Source organism: Haliotis rufescens, unplaced genomic scaffold (genome assembly GCF_023055435.1).
Source record: "Haliotis rufescens isolate VD_foot unplaced genomic scaffold, xgHalRufe1.0.p SCAF_8, whole genome shotgun sequence".
NCBI lineage: Eukaryota > Metazoa > Mollusca > Gastropoda > Lepetellida > Haliotidae > Haliotis > Haliotis rufescens.
The window spans coordinates 5807979-5824244 of record NW_025964372.1 but is presented as its reverse complement, the minus strand read 5'-3'; the positions used below and the strand labels follow the sequence as shown (position 1 = coordinate 5824244).

The window sequence follows — 16266 nt, the reverse complement described above, 5'->3', positions numbered from 1 at the left end:
CGTAAATCTTTGCGATATAATCTTGCACCAGGGAATTGTGGGTAACATGTGCAACACAGTCGTCGTTCTGTCATCTACCACAATTTAATTTTTTCCGTGTGAGTGATCTATGTGCATTTACATCCGTGCGATATATAAGAATCAAAGTTTTCACCTGACAATTTATTTACATATTAATACAGAGATCAAAATGTGTGAAAAGACTGACAATCAGGAATGATTTAATTCCAAGAAATATAAAAATACAGTGAGGCGAGTTTAAATGGGTTTTCACGTCGCGTTCAATAATATATATATTTCACTTAAATGTAGCACTGTGGATACATGTGTATGTGACTACTGGTCCAGGTTTATGCCAGTTTTTAGTGCTAGCCCACTGAGATGCTATGCTGTAGTTTTTTACATGGATACCAAACTCAGCCACAGTATACTGACACGGGTCCTACTATTTAACGTCCGGGAGGTTTCATCAGACGTCCGGAAACGTCCGGGAGGTTTCATCAGACGTCCGGGAGTTTAAAAATACAGTGCAATCAATAAAACATGTCTTTCTCAGTTTGGAAAGATCGTGAGAATGTCCGAGGGCGTCCGGAAACGTCCGGGACGTTTCATCAGACGTCCGGAAACGTCCGGGAGGTTTCATCAGACGTCCGGGAGTTTAAAAATACAGTGCAGTCAATAAGACATGTCTTTCTCAGTTTGGTAAGATCGTGAGAAAAACAACTGGCGTACAAATAAAAAGAACTCAAAGCAAATAAAAACAAAAATGAGTACAAGTAACAGGGTAAAAGATATTTAATAGGGCGTAAAGGTTTTGTTCTTTATCCAACAAGGCGGGCGTATAAGTAATTACAGACAATGTAAAAAATGTTTGTTTGTTTGTTGTTTAACGCCGCAGTCAGCAATATTCCAGCTATATGACAGCGGTCTGTAAATAATCGAGTCTGGACCAGACAATCCAGTGATTGACATCATGAGCATCGATCCACGCAATTGGGATACGATGACATGCATCAACCAAGTCAGCGAGCCTGACCACCCGATCCTGTTAGTCGCCTCTTACCACAAGCATAGTCGCCTCTTACGGCAAGCATGGGTTGCTGAAGACCAATTCTAACCCGCGTACTTATTTACAATACATAAGATGTTTAATAAATAATAATCAATGTTCATCATATCTATCTGACTTACTTCCTACTTTCCTATAGTACATGAATTATTTTGTTGAAAATACTACTTTCTTAGTGTGTGAACGTCTTTGCTTTTTTAATCCTCTTTCGTTGTTCTGGTTTTCGGGCTGTCTGTGGTGTCTTGGGGATGTGGAGGCGATCATCCGACGAAACAGTAATGCCTTGTTGACATCTGGGGCCACGCAGGATCATCCGACGAAACAGTAATGCCTTGTTGACATCTGGGGCCACGCAGGAACTTCCGAAAATGTCTGTCTTTCTCCTGTTGGCTTTTTGATGTCCAGCAGGCATTAGACAATTTAAAGCCTGCGATCCACGGTGTCAGTTGGTAGTTGCCTTGGCCGTAGAGGGCACGGCGCATGTCAGCAAACTGCATTTTTACAATTGTGTGAAATCTGTCAGTTAAATCCGGGATTTTCATTTATTTCCAATTGGTACTTAATTTGATGATGTTGTTCATGCTCTCACAGGCATTTTTAATCCAATGTAACGAAACTACTTTTGGTCTTTCTTTTGAAGGCAGGAAAATGTCAGTTTTTATAGTTCTAATGACTTTAGAAAAAGGTAAGAATAGGAATCGGGAACAGTTGTTGAAACAAGGTCTTCTAGTTCCATTTGATTTAGTTCGAACTGATAGGAGTCATTGCTATTCACCAGTCCGGAGGGTCCAAAATGTGTTTTAGTATGACGCAGCCGGGGATCGAACCAAGGCATTCCGATGCCACTAGACCACAGGCGGTCGATTCTTACACAAACACAGATACAATAAACACTCAATAGAAAAAAAGGGTACAAACTGATAAACGAATTTGGAATTTTACGCCCGTTTCTTTTTGGGTTAAGGGACACAACTCTGTCACCCTCTGACGACATGTTAAAAGCTATTTACCCACTGACAGGTTCAAACACGAGTGTCGTGTCAAGTGTCAACAGCTCAATGTAAACAAGCCTTCTCGTCATGCGCAGACGGTCACTACCGTTGCTAACTCCTTGAGCCAAACACTGGCAGTTGTGACAGCCACGAGGGACAGACGAGGTTAGTCTTTAGTCTTTGTTTGGGGGAGAACCGCTACACTTTCATACGACACGGAATTGTTGTTTAAGTACCGAGAAAAGAATGACACATTTGATTTAAACTGCCATCTCAAGAGTTTCCGAGTAACTTAGTGAGCTATAGAGCGTTAGAGCTTATCTCAACTTTTTATCGTCAATATTTGTGTATTTATAGCGAATCAGAATCACGCGTTCCAACTGTTTATTTATTTTTTATTTTTGTCACACGACAGTTCGCGCAGATACAAGATATCGGCATATGGTCTCTTGTTGATGGCACACATGAAATGTCATTCCGTTGATAGGAGATTTTTCGGTCAGCTTCACAACATTTAAAAAAAACCGTTAATATTTTAATTTGATGTATTTCATTGTACGACGTTGACTAAGAATAATGACCTTTTGAATGGAAGCATTCCTGGACGCTGGATTGAATAGTCGAAATAACAAGGTAATTTAAGAGTGTTGTTTTTAAAACTAGAGAGAATAGGATATCAAAAGTTCGTATATTTCGAGTGCTTTTTCATTGCTTGTTTGAAATGCATCTACATGCCGACCTTAAGCTGGTGCCTAAATATATATAACTTACAGTTTGAATACTGCTGATTACGGCGAAAATGCATTCCGAAACTCACTGTTATTCAAATATCTCAATGAAAATAGGCAACACTGAAAAGATTTGATTATATATATCTTTCTTTATAAAATTAAAACGCAGCCCAATATGCATGAGGTCGAAGCAGCTACGTGCGTTGTGTTATCTTAACTCAATCAGTATAATCTAATTCGCCCGCTCGCTCAATATTGTGAATTGTCGCCCGCGGTGGATCTTATTACATTGATAACAATATCGACAGTGTTTATATTTGATATAGTTTCATGTCGATAAATCCATATTCCCTGTTGACCTTGAACCACGGGGTAAGCTGTTATAGTACTACATCCTCAATCAATCGGACACAAAGAGCGAGTGAGTGAGTATGGTTTTACGCCGCGTTTAGCAATATTCCAGCAATATCACGGCGGGGGACACCAGAAATGGGCTTCACACATTGTACCCATGTCGGGAATCGAACCCGGGTTTTCGGCGTGCGAACGCTTTAACCACTAGGCTACCCCACCGCCCCCGGACACAAAGACATTGATTGTACCTGATAGTGTGTGTGTGTGTGTGTGTGTGTGTGTGTGTGTGTGTGTGTGTGTGTGTGTGTGTGTGTGTGTGTGTGTGTGTGTGTTCGTGTGTGTGTGCGTTCGTATGTGCTTGCGTGTGTATATGTGTGTGTTTGTGTGTAGAGGGGTCGGCGGGGTCTGCTTGTATCAGTCCGGACTAGTGTCGGTTTTATAGAGCTAGCCCACTGAGATACCAGTTTAACATGAATACCCCACTCAGACATAATATTACTCCGAATCAATCAGTCCTTGTGTTATCCCTTATTGCCGAGCAGGCAGGGTAACAACAAGTACCATCGTTCAACGTCATTTCGGAATGACGCGGCCGGGAATCGAACCCCCAAACCGTCCACCCTCCTGGCATACGCTGTCCTCTAGACCGCGAGGAGGTCCAACTAGACATGTGAGTGCGTGAGAGAGAGAGTGAGTATTTCAGTTACATCTCGGCGCCTTTAATGCCAAATTACTGTTGGAGGAAAGGATGATGCAGAAGGTAGATTTTTACCACTTTAGGGAAACCAACGTGTATGGTGCAGGTCATTATCAGGGCGAATCGTGGATTCGAACCCACATATATAATCGGATACTGTCAAGCCTAAGGGACGCAACCATGCAACCCTGCATCTTAGCCGACTTGGTGAACCATGCCTCCCTATAATATACTAGTACTAGTATACGACTGACCCTAAAATTAAGGTTGTATGAAGTGCTAAGGACACGGGAGGACACGTGATCTAAGGTGCCGCAACTCCAGCAAAACTTTATTGATAAACTAAATCAGGATCCGCTGACTGCGGGTTCGAACCCCATTATAACTATGTTATAAACGTTTACAACATGCTTCTCTCCCTAAGGCCATCCATTGATTTTCTGTGTTTCACATCTTCAACTTCAAACAGAAAGAAGCGAATGTTTCATAAATATAGCTGAAGAAAGATCAAGCTGGTCTGCCTTTGTAGTGCAATTTTAGGGGTATTGTTTGTAACACATCGGGGAAAAAATATTCACATCTTCACGAGGCTAGAGAGATAACTGACTTTAAAAGTCCAGTTTCCACCCTTGCTGAACTAGGCTGGAATTCTTGGGCTCGATCGTCGCGCCAAATCTTGCAAACGACCGAAATCTGCATGACAGTTTACGAACCGGATTTCGTTTTCGTTGCGCGATTTTGATTGGACAATGCATAGACTCGTTAATCCAGCCAAAATGTAACTCCATAATACCAGCCTAGTTCAGCAAGGGTGGAAACTGGACTTGTCAGTCAACTCCCTTGCCTCGTGAAGATGAAATATTCACAGCGGCGGGGAAAATTGAGATAATAAAAAGAATGTTTTACTTCATGTCAGAATTAATACCGACAGCCCAATACACTAAACAAATCAACACAGTTGAATTATGCTCAAAGTGACGTCACACCCAACCTCGCTTTTATGAACAAGAGACCGTGTTTAACAAATCAGTCAGTTACAGAAAATCCAACATTGAAAAATTATAGTAGCACGATTGAGTGAGGTGAGCGAGGCGAGTGAGTGAGTGAGCATTTTTGTTTGTTTGTTGTTTAACGTCGCACTTAGCAATATTCCACCTAGATGACGGCGGTCTGTAAATAATCGAATCTGGACCAGACAATCCAGACATTGATATCATGAGCATTGATCCACCCAACTGGGATACGAAGGCATTCATCAGCTAAGTCTGACTACCCGATCCCGTGAGTCGCCTTTTACGACAAGCATAGTCGTCTTTTACGACAAGCATAGTCGCCTTTTACGGCAAGCATGGTTCGGAGAAGACCTATTCTATCCCGGATCTTCACGGGTCTAGTGAGTTTGGTAAAGCGCGGCTTTGAACAGTATTTCACGGCGTGTTAGCTTACTGTGGAAGGAAAGACCTACGTGATGCAGGTCTTAGGCGTTTACCACTTTGGTCAAACCCTCGAGCACGGCTCCGTAGCTACTGACAAACCTAGAAACATAACCAGGACGAATCCAAGATTCGAATCCGCGACCATAGGTTCTGACACGCTTAAGGGGGGCTACACCACACAGCGAATTACGACATATAGACGACTGGGTTACCCGCCCCGAAATCCTGTACAACAGATCTGAACACCAGGTAGATGTCAGACACCGCAATATGTGTTAATATCAGTATTGACTGTTATAGTGACACGTTGGTATAGCTGTCAATCTCGACACACAGCGTGTTTTACAGCAACAATTCCTATAGCTCCTTTATCAGCTGACGGCACAAGTTGATTTCAATCAACGGTTTTCAATTGCGGATCGAGTGCTGTTTCAAGGACGACACAAAAGGGGCGCTCAGACAGGGATTATCCCGGTGTATAGATTGTCCCGTGCGACAGACGGGTCGTGAATATTGATTACAGTCCGTATATAACAGCTAACGTGTATTGACGAGGTGCTAAGTGTAATGTATATTACCAGTTGACTCTATTATTTCAACCACATGGTGAGGAGGCACATTAACTCTAAACAAATCATCATTCAGATTGCTACATCTATGTCGAAGTCTTGTATGTAATATTTTATTTACATGTTTTCCATAACTGAAATATTTGGATACATTCTTGTATTTAATTCAATTATAAAAACAGTATTTTTATTTTGTGATTTCCATTTGTTATAATTGACTTTTAAAAACGTGGTTGTTTTTGGCAAAAGGAAAAGTAATATTTTGTATGTTATGTAAACAGGTTACATATTTTGAAGTAACAAATGATTTAGGTATGATGGAGACTTATTCTTTATTTTTTTATGTTCAAAGTTTTTAATTTTTTCACAATACCAATTCTGAACCTGTTAACACGTTTTTGCACAAAACACTTTAACATTCAGCAAAAAAACAAAACACTTGGATTCGATACCATACTCACGAAGTAAATAATGCAAGGGTATAAGGATCACGTCACCAAATTCTTGTCAAGCTATCATCTCTTTGTACATCAGTGAACTATGTTAACTGTGTTAAATGCAACAGAACAAAAAATATAATCCCGGCATTATCAATTTCATTCAGAACCGACCGATTAGTTTCGTTTTCGAGATACAGGTCTCATATGTGCTGGTTTGAAAGCTTCGCTCAATCTTACCGACAATTTTAAGGCCTCGACGCCTTTTAGCTGATTAGAAAGTTCAGCTGACGCGACCTTCTATGTAGGTGTCCTGAAATCTTCACAGAGAGAGGTATCCAATCGGAGTAAAAAGATCTGATTTTAATTAGACTGACGACGGTCTTGGCCTGACATACCAGGGTTTGATAGCATGTGCAACGATGCGTACCGACGGTGCGATATAATCAAGTCAAAACTAATTAAGGGGAATTTGGTTTTAAAAATGCCGTAATCTGATTTGAATAATGTTCAACACTAGCATCCCACTATGAAAAGCATTTATACACTAAGGAATAAAAGTGTGTACATTTGTATAATTCGTGTTTTGCATTCTCCAGATAAATGATGGCGCAGCCACTTATCATCACGGTATTTGGAGCAACCGGATCGCAAGGTGGCGCTGTTGCACGTACCCTTGCACGTGATCCCAACATCCGGGTACGAGCGGTGACCAGTACACTTGACTCGAACAGGCCTCAACAATTAGTTCAGAATGAGGGAGTTGACATTCGCCAGTGTAATTTGGATGATGTTTACAGCATCAAAATGGCACTGGACGGCACCGACGCATGTTTCCTTGTCACATACACCGACTTTAAAGACCCATCGTGCAAAGAAAATGAAATTCGTCAAGGTCGTCTTATAGCAGACGCATGCGCAATGGCTGGTGTGAAACATGTAGTTTTCAGTACACAGTTGCACGCGAAACGCATGCTGGGAATTGAAGTGCGTCACCTCGACGCCAAGGCGGAGATCGAGGATTACTTATATGAGAAGAAACTCCCCCTAACTTGTATCATGGTGCCGTGCTATTATGAAGAGTTCATGGGCCTTTTCAGACCAGATCAGGTTGACCAACACGAATACAGATTATGTAAGTTTAAAAAAATAGGATTTTAAAATATAAAATAATGATATATATATATATATATATATATATATATATATATATATATATATATATATCATTTATTAATGTGAGATTCGATCTTTAGATAACTGTGATACCCTAAAATGTAGTTTATGATATAACACTAATAACTACACAGCCTGCTTATTTAATGATAAGCACAAACAGAACTCTGGCCAGTTCGAAGTCAGTGACATCGTTCGGCTCAATAATGCAGCGGAAGCCCCGCCCTTTCTGTTATCATCCAACCAGGTGGAGCAGTCCGTTAGTGGGCGTGGCCTGATATTGTTTTCGGTTTATGGAATATTTCTTAGTCAGCCAATTGCAATTTATTCATTTATTGACATCTACAAATACATTCGTTTTATTCGTATCTAAAAATGAATTTGTGATATCGATACATGAATTATTGATTTAATAGATTAGGGAATAAAAATTCAAATGGCGGCTCAATAAATATTTACTGAATGATTCCCAGATAATTTCCATCTTCCCGAGGCAAGGGAGTTAACTGACTGTAAAAGGCCAGTTGCCACCCTTGCCCAACTGGGCTGGAATTTCTGGGATCGATCGTAGCGCCGCCAGTGGCTATTACGAGTTATGTCCCTTCTATGTCCCGCCTACTGACCAATCAAATTCAACCTGTCATATTATTTGCATTTGCTTCATACAAAATGGCGGCTCCCAGTCAAGACGATCTGATCGACAATCAAAATCGTTTTTGTAATATTAAGGGTCTTATTTCGCGAAGTGCATCCAATCACGTGGGCATCTTGATTAAATACATGAAAAGATTTGCAAAATACCTGTCGACGCCGAGGTTGCCGTACACATGCTTTGCAAAATATAACTCCATAATTCCAATCTAGTAGTGCAAGGGTGCATCAGGACTTTTATAGTCAGTTAACTCAATTGTCTCGGGAAGATGAGTGTTCTCCGTTTTGACTGTGGACATAATTGACATCCGTTTCTATTGCCTGTCATACTATCACACTAAAAGGTCTTGAATGTTTTCTTCAGTCAAATGACAGGTGGTTGTGGAAAAACACGTATACCCCTCAGAGATTCCGCAGCAGGATATTTGCCAAGCAGCCCATGCTAGTCGTATAGCCGACTGATGGGGAGCGCAGTGTGTGGCCTCGATACCGGGATGGCTGTGTGTCATCAATAAACCGTTGCTCATGCTGTCAACCACTGGTTTGTCTGGTCAAGACACGGTTGTTTGCAGGTTGTTTGCCCTAATACAGCTGTTCCAGGAATATTGCTGACGGTGGCGTTAAACAACATTCATTCACTCACCAGGTCCACGGTTGTGAAAATAGATTGTGTTTGTTTGTTGTTTAACGCCGCACTCAGCAATATTCCAGCTATATGACAGCGGTCTGTAAATAATCGAATCTGGACCAGACAATCCAGGGACTGACATCATGAGCATCGATCCACGCGATAGGGATAAGATGACATGCATCAACCAAGTCAGGGAGCCTGACCACCTAATCCCGTTAGTCGCCACTTACGACAAGCACAGTCGCCGTTCACGGCAAGCATGGGTTGCTGAAGACCTCTTCTAACCCGGTTCTTCACGGGTGTGGAAATACAAGCTGTCGCTATCTTATACTATTGTTATAGTGCAAACCATTTCAATTTTTAATTAAACCTTCAGCACACATTGAACAAGATACTGCAACTTGAATTATCACCGATGAGTGAACATCTTTTTAACGATCTGCAAGTACCATGAATCCATAGGTTCCTCCAAATTGGTAACAGTTAGAAGGTTCTTTCTTTGGCCTGACCGCCTCCGTGGTCTAGTGGTAGAGCGTCCGCCCGGAGGGCGGAAGGTCCGGGTTTTGATCACCGGCCGCGTCATACCAAAAGACGTTTAAAGATGGTACTTGTTGTTATCCTGTCTGGCGCTCGGCATTAAGGGGCTAAAAGAAGGACTGGTCGGCTCGGAGTCAGTATACTGTGTCTGAGTGGGGTATTCATGTTAAACTGCGGCATGGTATCTCAGTGGGCTAGCACTATAAATCGGCATCAGTCCGGACTAGTACAAGCAGACACACGTGCATGCACGTCGCTATATAAGTGCAATAATCTTGGACGCGACGTTAAACCCAATTTCACGTCACCTCACCTTTCTTTGACCTCGCCCGCTTCTTAGGAAATCTGACATGTCTGTTTACAGCATTGCCCATAGGCCAGGCCCCGCTAGACATGATCTGCATCGACAACATCGGGGACGTCGTGCGGAAGATCTTCCTCTGCCGCGACATGTACCTCAACAAGACGGTCAGCGTGTGCGGCGACAAGCTCACGATCAGAGAGATTGCCCAGATCCTCACCACACACCTCAAACCCAAAACGTTTAAAGAGAAACAGGTAACCATGACAGTGTTTCATGTAACGACAGTCTTGCAATTGCAGTGAGTGGGTGAGTGAGTATAGCAATATTCCAGCAATATCACGACTGGGGACATTAGAAATGGGCTTCGCACATGGTTGAATCAAGCATTTCAAAAAGGGAGGGGGCCAAAATATCAAAATCCATACTACATTTGGTTTTGAAATTGGGTTGGTATTCATGTTGGTATTTATTCATTATCTCCCAACCCAGTAATCTACGGTACTAAAGGTCTATGGTACTAAAGGTCCCCAGTCACTCATGCTTGATCCGGGGTAGAATAGATCTTCAGCAACCTATGCTTGCCGTAAATAGCGAGTATGCTTTGAGGCGAATAACGGGATCGGGTGGTCAGGCTCGCTATTTTTGATGCATTAAACGTTGCAGCACTTGGTCAAAAGTTGTTTGATCAGGGTTACAACTCTCAAGACCTCAGTGTAGGGAACTTCCAAATTTGACGCATCAGTGACAAAGATTATATTCGATTTAGTTCCGTTTTTTCTATACTTCTGCTATATGTAACGTTGTTTTTCAATTGACTTGCATTTGCAAGTGTTTGAGGCGGATGCCACTGGTGGGGCAGAATACGCTCACCTTTTCGCAAACACCTGGTATCATTACTATTTGATAGTGATTCTTTAACACATGTTATGACATTGTACGGTGAACTTGAAGTATGAATTTTGTCATCTTCCCGAGGCAAGGGAGTTAACTGACAATAAAAGTCCAGTTTTCACCCTTGCCTCAAGAAGATGAAATTATGTATAATAGAAATGTTTCTGTCGCTTTTATTTGACCACCTTATTCCCTGTGTTTCAGATTAGCGTGAACGACTACAAGATGCTTGACTTCCCTGGTGTCCGCGACTGGGCCAACATGTTCTACTTTTTCTGCCGAGTTGACCAGAGATACAACGTGGCGTCCACCAGGCAGATGAACCCTAACCTGCTCTCGTTCGAGGACTGGGTCCGGCAAAACGTGGACGTCCTCCACAAGGCGCTGTGACTGAGGTGGTGATAGGGTGTTCCAGGTCGTCAAGACTTCACGGGCTTGTGTACAATAAGTTCCGACACCCGTGGATACATAGCGGCGTCTTGCTATGTAGTCTTACCAAGGACTCATGCAAAGGATTGGTTCCAATGAGAGGATGACGTGGGCGGGATGTATGATGACGTATGAATGACGTGTCGTAGCCTTGTGGCTTCTATTGTTGGTCAGAGCATATATGGCCCTGCGTTAATTAGAGGTCCGCGAAAATTGGATTCTAATAAAGGAAATACGGTATATACAGCCTCATTTATTCATGGGCGGAACGAAGTATGTACAATCCCGTGAAGTGTTGACGAAGTGCATGACGGATAACCAAGGATCGTCCAACTTTTAACATGAAGATCATTGAAGTACCAATTATTTTGTGCAACTTAAGGATTGTGTTAAGGATTGCACGGTCATCCGCTGAGAGGCAAGATATCAGTAATATGGGAGTCTCACTATTGAAAGAGATAGAAGCTTGGTATATCTTATAAATTGGATGGATATAACTGAAGGTGTTTGTGAGGGGGTGGGGGGTGATTTGGGGGGGGGGGGGGGGGGGCGGCGATTAACTTCCACCTTTGCTTTGAGAACCCAGACATCAGTTACATTGGGTTCTGACCATGGAAAGTTAACTGTCAGATGTGTGAATGGCGAGCGTTAATATACACATCTGAGACATAGATTTGGGTGGATGATTATATAAAATACATCATCAAATTACAGGAATGCTTCAAATCAAAACTAAATTACAGTTGAACCTGACAATCATCCCATCAATCATCCGACATCCAACCAAGTCTGTAGCGTGTGTGGTATTATTGTCGAAACAACAGATTCCATTAATTGCGGCAGGATGTTTTGTGTTTATTGCGCAGGTTCCTGCAGAATGGAAATATACCTGAGATTTGATCACAGCTGTTACTTTTATTATTTGAACGAATGGCGGGGTCCATCTTCATGTATGTACAGAGAGCCATTCTGCCCTCGCGTTGACATGAAGTACAAAGGCCAAATTGTGCACATGTACTTTTAGTTTTCACATTCATAATTATATATTGTCACCGGCCAGTATTACAGCTTTTTTTTAAAAAATTTAATGTATTTATGCGAATAAAATGTTTATGCTTTTCGTTTCATTGTTCATGTGATTACACGGGGAACAACACAACATGATTATAAACTTTCAAATCGTTGGTTATCACTGGGTTTAAGGGTAAGTCGGAATTCAAAGGCCAAAATTGCCTCTCCTTGACCCTAGGGAATATATTAAACTCCAACTCAAGTCTAGAATGCCCCAGCTCTAGGGTCCGTGAAATTAACCACTGTTCTGGGCTCCAGCTGGATCTTTTTTAGTTTGTACTTTGTAGACATATATTTTAAAATAGTATAACTTTCTTTCTGGGAGTAAATGTCGGTCTGAGGTCAAAACGAGTGGGATCAATAATCAACATACGGAGCTATACCTCAGATGGATGTTCAGGCGCCTTATTTAATTACTACAGCAAAGCTGCTAATACATTGAGCCCACCTGATCCCTGCACTCATTGAGCCCACCTGATCCCTGCACTCATTGAGCCCACCTGATCCTCTCAGTCATTGAGCCCACCTGATCCTCTCAGTCATTAAGAACACCTGATCCTCTCAGTCATTGAGCCCACCTGACCCTCTCAGTCATTGAGCCCACCTGATCCTCTCAGTCATTGAGAACACCTGATCCGCTCAATCATTGAGCCCATCTGATCCTCTCAGTCATTGGGCCCACCTGATCCTCTCAGTCATTGAGCCCACCTGATCCTCTCAGTCATTGAGCCCACCTGATCCTCTCAGTCATTGAGCCCACCTGATCCCTGCACTCATTAAGAACACCTGATCCTCTCAGTCATTGAGCCCATCTGATCCTCTCAGTCATTGAGCCCACCTAATCCCTGCACTCATTAAGAACACCTGATCCTCTCAGTCATTAAGCCCACCTAATCCCTGCACTCATTAAGAACACCTGATCCTCTCAGTCATTGAGAACACCTGATCCTCTCAGTCATTGAGCCCACCTGATCCCTGCACTAATTGAGCCCACCTGATCCTCTCAGTCATTGAGCCCACCTGATCCTCTCAGTCATTGAGCCCACCTGATCCTCTCAGTCATTAAGAACACCTGATTCTCTCAGTCATTAAAACACCTGATCCTCTCAGTCATTGAGCCCACCTGATCCTCTCAGTCATTGAGCCCACCTGATCCCTGCACTCATTGAGCCCACCTGATCCTCTCAGTCATTGAGCCCACCTAATCCTCTCAGTCATTGAGAACACCTGATCCGCTCAATCATTGAGCCCATCTGATCCCTTGACTTATTTTTATACATGTTTAGATTTAATCATATGCCTTTAGTTTGGTCTCGACACCCCCGTCTGAGAAACGCTCTTCGAGCCTGCCTTGTAGGTGTACCTCAAGCAAATATACTCAAAGGCAACAGGTGGATTATTTTCACTTCAAAACCTCCAAATTAAATTTTGGCTTTTGCTCATGAAAAATCTCGGAGACAAACAAACCAAATTGTCGCTGGTATTGCATTGGGGTTTTTTTCATGGAATAACTGCAGTAGAAATTGCTGCAGGTGTTATCTATAAAATGTCCGATATCTAATTCCATGCCAATGCCACTCGGTCAGATCCGATGGCGAGATCCTTGTCTACAATTTGTTTGTTTGTTATTTAACGCCGCACTCAGCAATATTCCAGCTATATTCACGGCGGTCTGTAAATAATGGAGTCTGGACCAGACAAGCCAGTGATTGACGACATGAGCATCGATTTATGCAATTGGGATACGATGACATGCCAAGTCAGGGGGCCTGACCACACGATCCCGTAAGTCGCTTCGGCTTCACGGGTCCCCTTGTCTACAAGCGTTGGCGTGAACATTACGTTACGCCATGTGTTCTTGAAGGGGACGCTTTTGGGATAGTGGTGGTATGATATGGGCTGGAATAACGGCTACAGGAAGGACTCAAATGATTGTGATTGATGGAAATTTGAATGCTGTGAGATATCAAGATGAGATTTTACAAACGGCAATTTTACCTTTTTTTAACAGAACGGCCCTAGAGTGACACCCTAACACAATAACGCCAGATCACCTTGCTAGAGTTGAGCATCAGTATCTGATTTACATACATATCATATACAACAATCTGACATGACTGGGATGAAATGAAACGTCTGCAACATGTTCCAAATACTATACTCAGTAACTATTGTAAAAGTATTACTCGGAGTATATGTGGTTTTATCTGCTTTAAGTTTTATACCACGAGCCATGTGTGGAACTGAGCGGTATAAATCATAAAGTGATGCATAAAACCACATATACCCCATCTTCCCGAGGCAAGAGAGTTATCTGACTATAAAAGTCCAGCTTCCACCAAGGGTGGAAACTGCACTTTTAAAGTCAGTTAACGCTCTTGCCTCGGGAAGATACATATACCCCGAGTGATACTTCAACAACGAATTTATCTTTTCGACATGTTACAATCTGCCATTGTAAAAGAATTTAATCAAATTGAAAATTGATTAAATGAAACAAAAACAAAAACAGGTGTTCGACTGTTCAGCTTTTTTCTTAGAAGCGGGGTATAAGGGATTTATTGTCCCGCTCAGAAATCCAAGCGCAGCCCATATTCTTGGTGTGGTATAAGAGATTTATTCTCCTGCTCACAAATCAGCGTGCAGCCTGCTTTCTTCGTGGCGGGTATGGGATTTATTCTGCAGATAAGAAATCCACGTGCAGCCTGTTTTCTTTGTGCGAGTATTAGTTATTCCTCTCAGAAATCCTCATGCAGCCTGTATTCTTTGTGGCGTGGTATATTAAAGAGATTTATTCTCCCGCTCAGAAATCCACGGTCAGCCTGTTTTCTCCATGGCGGGGAACCAAGCATTTATTCTACTGCTCAGAAATGTACTTCCCTCCAATGCGGATACATGGTTTTCGCAGGAACACTCTTCATTTGGACAGTTGTTCCATACTGTGCTTTAAGTCAGTGTTCTTTCCATGGGATATGAAAATATATAATTCCTTCCAAGATAGTAAATTATTTGGACCGATACTCCTTGTTATCTTTGTTTGTTGTTTAACCTGGACCAAACAAGAAATCTGATTGACATCATGAGCATCAATCTACGCAGTTGGGATAAGATGACATGCATCAACCAAGTCGGTGAACCTGACCACCTGATCCATCAGTCGCCTCTTACGACAAGCATAGTCGTTTTTTACAGCTTTGGAGTTTATGTGTAATCATAACAATTTTACTGTTCATAATGTTCATGTGTGTTTGTTTGTTGCTTAACGCTGCACACAGTAATATTCCAACTATATGACTCTGGACCAGACAATCCAGTGATCGATATTGTGAACAAGGATCCAGGGTTGGGTACAATGACATGGCATCATCCAAGTCAAGGAGTCTCAGCATCCGATCTATTTGGTCGCCTCTTACAACCAGCATAGGTTGCTAGGGAATCCCAACATGGTGCCATGTTTTTTGTTTCAACCAATTTGTAAAGATAATTCAGAGTCAATGTGTTGAAGAATGATATCATTTGACCTTCCTCCTCACTTATAACAGAAGCATGGCAGTGGGGTAGCCTAGTGGTTGCAGCGTTCACTCCTCATGCCGATTACCCAGGTTTGATTCCCCACATGGGCAGTGGTGTCCCCTGCCATGATATTGCTGGAATATTGCTAAAAGCGGAATAAAACCATACTCACTCACTCACTCAAACAGATGCACAGAAACATGATGAAAAAATAAATATTTTATTGCCTGAAATATCCAGTCAATATCAGATCTGGTTCCAATTACCTGTTGTCCACACAAACCCATCTTCCCGAGGCAAACTGTTCCCGAGTTAACTGACTATAAGTCCAGTTTCAACCCTTGCCGCACTGGGATGGAATTTCTGTACTCGACCATAGCGCCACCAATGGCTATTACGAGTTTTGCCCCCTCTCAATCTCATTAAAATCAGATCTTAGTACAAAGCTTTGTTTAGCGGTAGCGAGAACTAAGATCTGATTTTAATGAGATCGGCCCCCTCTCTTCCCCTCCTATTGACCAATTAGATTCAACCTCTCATGTCACTAGCATTTGCTTCAAAACAAAATAGTGGCGAGGTCAGTCGTGACGATCTGATCAATGATCAAAATATAGATTGTAATAAAATGGGTCTTACTTAACGAAGTGCATCAAATTACGTGAGCACATTGATAAAAAACATGAAAAGATTTGGAAAATATCTGTGGACGCCAAGTTTAAATCCATGTTGTTTACGAACCGGATGTCGATTTCATTACGCAATTTTGATTGGACTATGC

The 16266-nt window shown here is 42.2% G+C and overlaps 1 protein-coding gene across 2 annotated transcripts; it reads left to right on the top strand.

Annotated features, from left to right (window-relative positions):
* The first annotated feature begins 2073 nt into the window (after window positions 1-2073).
* LOC124119927 (nmrA-like family domain-containing protein 1) lies at window positions 2074-11416 on the top strand. Of its 2 annotated transcripts, none has more exons than XM_046482600.2 (4): window positions 2074-2226; window positions 6885-7420; window positions 9645-9838; window positions 10680-11416. In XM_046482600.2, exons 2-4 carry the CDS (start codon window positions 6889-6891, stop codon window positions 10863-10865), a joined length of 912 nt encoding a protein of 303 aa, XP_046338556.2. In that variant the 5' UTR covers window positions 2074-2226; window positions 6885-6888; the 3' UTR covers window positions 10866-11416. The 2 variants fall into 2 exon arrangements, with proteins under 2 accessions (XP_046338556.2, XP_046338557.2); XM_046482601.2 differs by lacking the exon at window positions 2074-2226 and adding an exon at window positions 2240-2694.
* The last annotated feature ends 4850 nt before the right edge of the window (window positions 11417-16266 follow it).

Excerpts from the sequence above, each read along its gene's own strand:
- LOC124119927 (XM_046482600.2), top strand. The coding sequence starts at position 6,889 with ATGATGGCGCAGCCACTTATCATCACGGTATTTGGAGCAACCGGATCG. Across the intron at positions 7,421-9,644 it reads CCAACACGAATACAGATTAT|CATTGCCCATAGGCCAGGCC; the intron begins GTAAGTTTAAAA and ends GTCTGTTTACAG. Across the intron at positions 9,839-10,679 it reads AAACGTTTAAAGAGAAACAG|ATTAGCGTGAACGACTACAA; the intron begins GTAACCATGACA and ends CCTGTGTTTCAG.